Consider the following 2356-nt stretch of genomic DNA (forward strand, 5'->3'; position numbering starts at 1 on the left):
TTTCTGCTTCTATAGTTGTTTTTTTGTTATTTATGTACTGATGTTCTGTAGGAATGGGAAGTGGTAGTGCTGGAAAAGAAGGGGGGCCATTTAAAGCTCTTTTAAGACAACAGACGCAGCCGGCATTGGAACAGAGGGTAAGATTCACTCAACATTCTTTATTTTTACACTGTTGATGTGATTGTAGTATCAGTCTTCCATGTACTTATAACTTATTTCCACACTGCTTTTGGTCATGTATCTGTAATGTAATTTCAAAGTCTAAACTGTATTTAAGGTATCATAGTGATTTGTTTATGTACAATAACTTTTAATTTGGAATAATTGTATAACTATTTTTGTTTTATCCTTCAATTTCTAACTAGAAATAGTCTATTTGCAAATATTCATTGAAGGTGAAATTATTTCTAATTTTGCATTAAAATTATAATATATAAAAAGAAATAATAGATATTTTTCCTGAAAAAAAGTTAGTTTTAAACATTAAAAGTATATTATTAGTGTATTAATATTTTTATTGGCTGAGATTATATTTATTACTGGCCAATCTCTTTAGCATAAGAAATGCACAGGTTTCATATTTCTATGGATTAACATAAATAATGTGGTTGTTCAGTATTTGAATACATTTCTTTAGAATATTATAGGTTAACATTTTATTGAATATGTTAAATGGAAAAATGAGTAGTTAAGTTATTGGATGATTTTTCTCTTTTCATTTTTATTTTTTAATAAACTTCAATGCTAAGGGAGGATCGCCTCATAGGTTCTGTAGAAGGCGGGTATGTTCCTAAAACATGTGTGAGAGCCTATTTCTTGTATGGTAGTTTTTCTAGTTTTAATATTGATCATTTAAGTTTCATTTATGCTTTTAACACATGTTGCCAGCTTTTTTTCTTTTCGTAATGCAAAGTTTGTTTTTTTTTATTTAATAGCACTATGAGGCTGTTTTTGTTTTCTTTTTCCTACTTAACTAATACAGTGCATGATTTTATGTCCTGTCAGTTACTTTAAGGCACAGTTCCATAGCTCTCATTATGTCTGATTTACAGAATGTCTTTCACAGGTTCTATTTTACACTAGCATTTAAAAAAAAAGTTGCAATATAGCAAATACTTATAAAAGGATGCACTTTATAAAACAAAGGTATGTTTTTCCCCCCTAGAAGTTGGCCTTTTGAGAATACTTGTGTTTTTCAGATTCCATTATTATGAACAATACGAATTTTTTTTTTTAGGCTTTCTGTGCTTGTGCGGAGAGTATCTGTGTATGCACTGTTTGCCTTTTAGACAGGCTGGAGAGAATAGGGTATAATCACTTTATACCCTATTAAGCAGCAGTTGCCTTTCAGCTATTCTCACAGCTTGCAGGCACAAAAAGCCCACCTAAATATTCACATCATCTATTGAAAGCAAATCAAGATAAGGACTAAAAAGAGGGAGAAGAGGGCCAGAGTGAAGGTGTGTGTGTTCCCTTATCATTTTTTAGTGCAGAATGCTCTTACTTCCACCCCTCCCAGTTTTGTATTCTCTACAGAGTCCCTTTCACTAGGAATATGTCCTGTAATCTAATTATCATTCTAGAGTTCACAGGAACAGAAAAACTTGGGTTGCCTTGATGTTTGATATAATGAGATTTTGCCTGTATGTTGTACCTGTGACTTTATTCTCTTTACTAAGAACGTTTAAAAACATCTAGCATTATAGGAAAAATAATTCTAATCACTGAAAATGGTTTTGGATTTGGTTTCGATAAAATTTATGTTTACAAATATGCTTTTAAACATTCTTAAAATTTTGGACACATTAACACATTTGGCATACATTACTAGATAATCTTCATGGAATTAACAGCAGAGGTGTGGAGAACTTTAAATTTTCATTTACAGTTTGGTAAAACCTGAGTTAGCAATATATTTACATAACCTTAACCTTGCAGTATCAGTTACTTGAGTTTATGAGACCACCTCTCTACCCTGTGTACAAAATAAATAGAAAGAGCATTATCATCTTTGACTTTCCTATTCTTTTTGTGGCTGCCAGTAGTGTGGCTTTATTTTGGGAAATATTTGTACAGAAGTATGAAGAATTCTCTCCATATGTGTTCAGATGTGCCTTAACTATGCCAAGTTGAGCACTGAATCAAGTTGAACCTAGGCTAGTTGTATCATTTTTTTTATATTCACTTTAAACACATTTATTTCTACCTCTTGCCACCCTTAATAAATTATATTGCTTTTTTTACTTGAGGAAAAGAGAAACTTTGCTGAAAATCCTTTATTTAATGGACTAGAGGCCCGGTGCACAAAAATTTGTGCACTGGGGGGGGGGCGGAGAGGGGGGACCCTTAGCCAGCC

The 2356-nt window shown here is 32.3% G+C and overlaps 1 protein-coding gene across 1 annotated transcript in view; it reads left to right on the forward strand.

Annotated features, from left to right (window-relative positions):
• The window catches only part of LOC102426281 (C2 domain-containing protein 5-like), a gene marked incomplete at its 3' end in the record, with an annotated part of 15998 nt that overhangs the window by 6503 nt on the left and 7139 nt on the right, over positions 1–2356 (forward strand). Inside the window, exon 3 of the mRNA XM_023749157.1 lies at positions 52–137. Coding sequence (XP_023604925.1) covers positions 52–137 — 86 coding nt within the window. The remainder of the gene's footprint in view (positions 1–51; positions 138–2356) is intronic.

The sequence above is a fragment of the Myotis lucifugus genome, unplaced genomic scaffold (genome assembly GCF_000147115.1).
Source record: "Myotis lucifugus unplaced genomic scaffold, Myoluc2.0 scaffold_3254, whole genome shotgun sequence".
In the NCBI taxonomy this organism is placed as follows: domain Eukaryota; kingdom Metazoa; phylum Chordata; class Mammalia; order Chiroptera; family Vespertilionidae; genus Myotis; species Myotis lucifugus.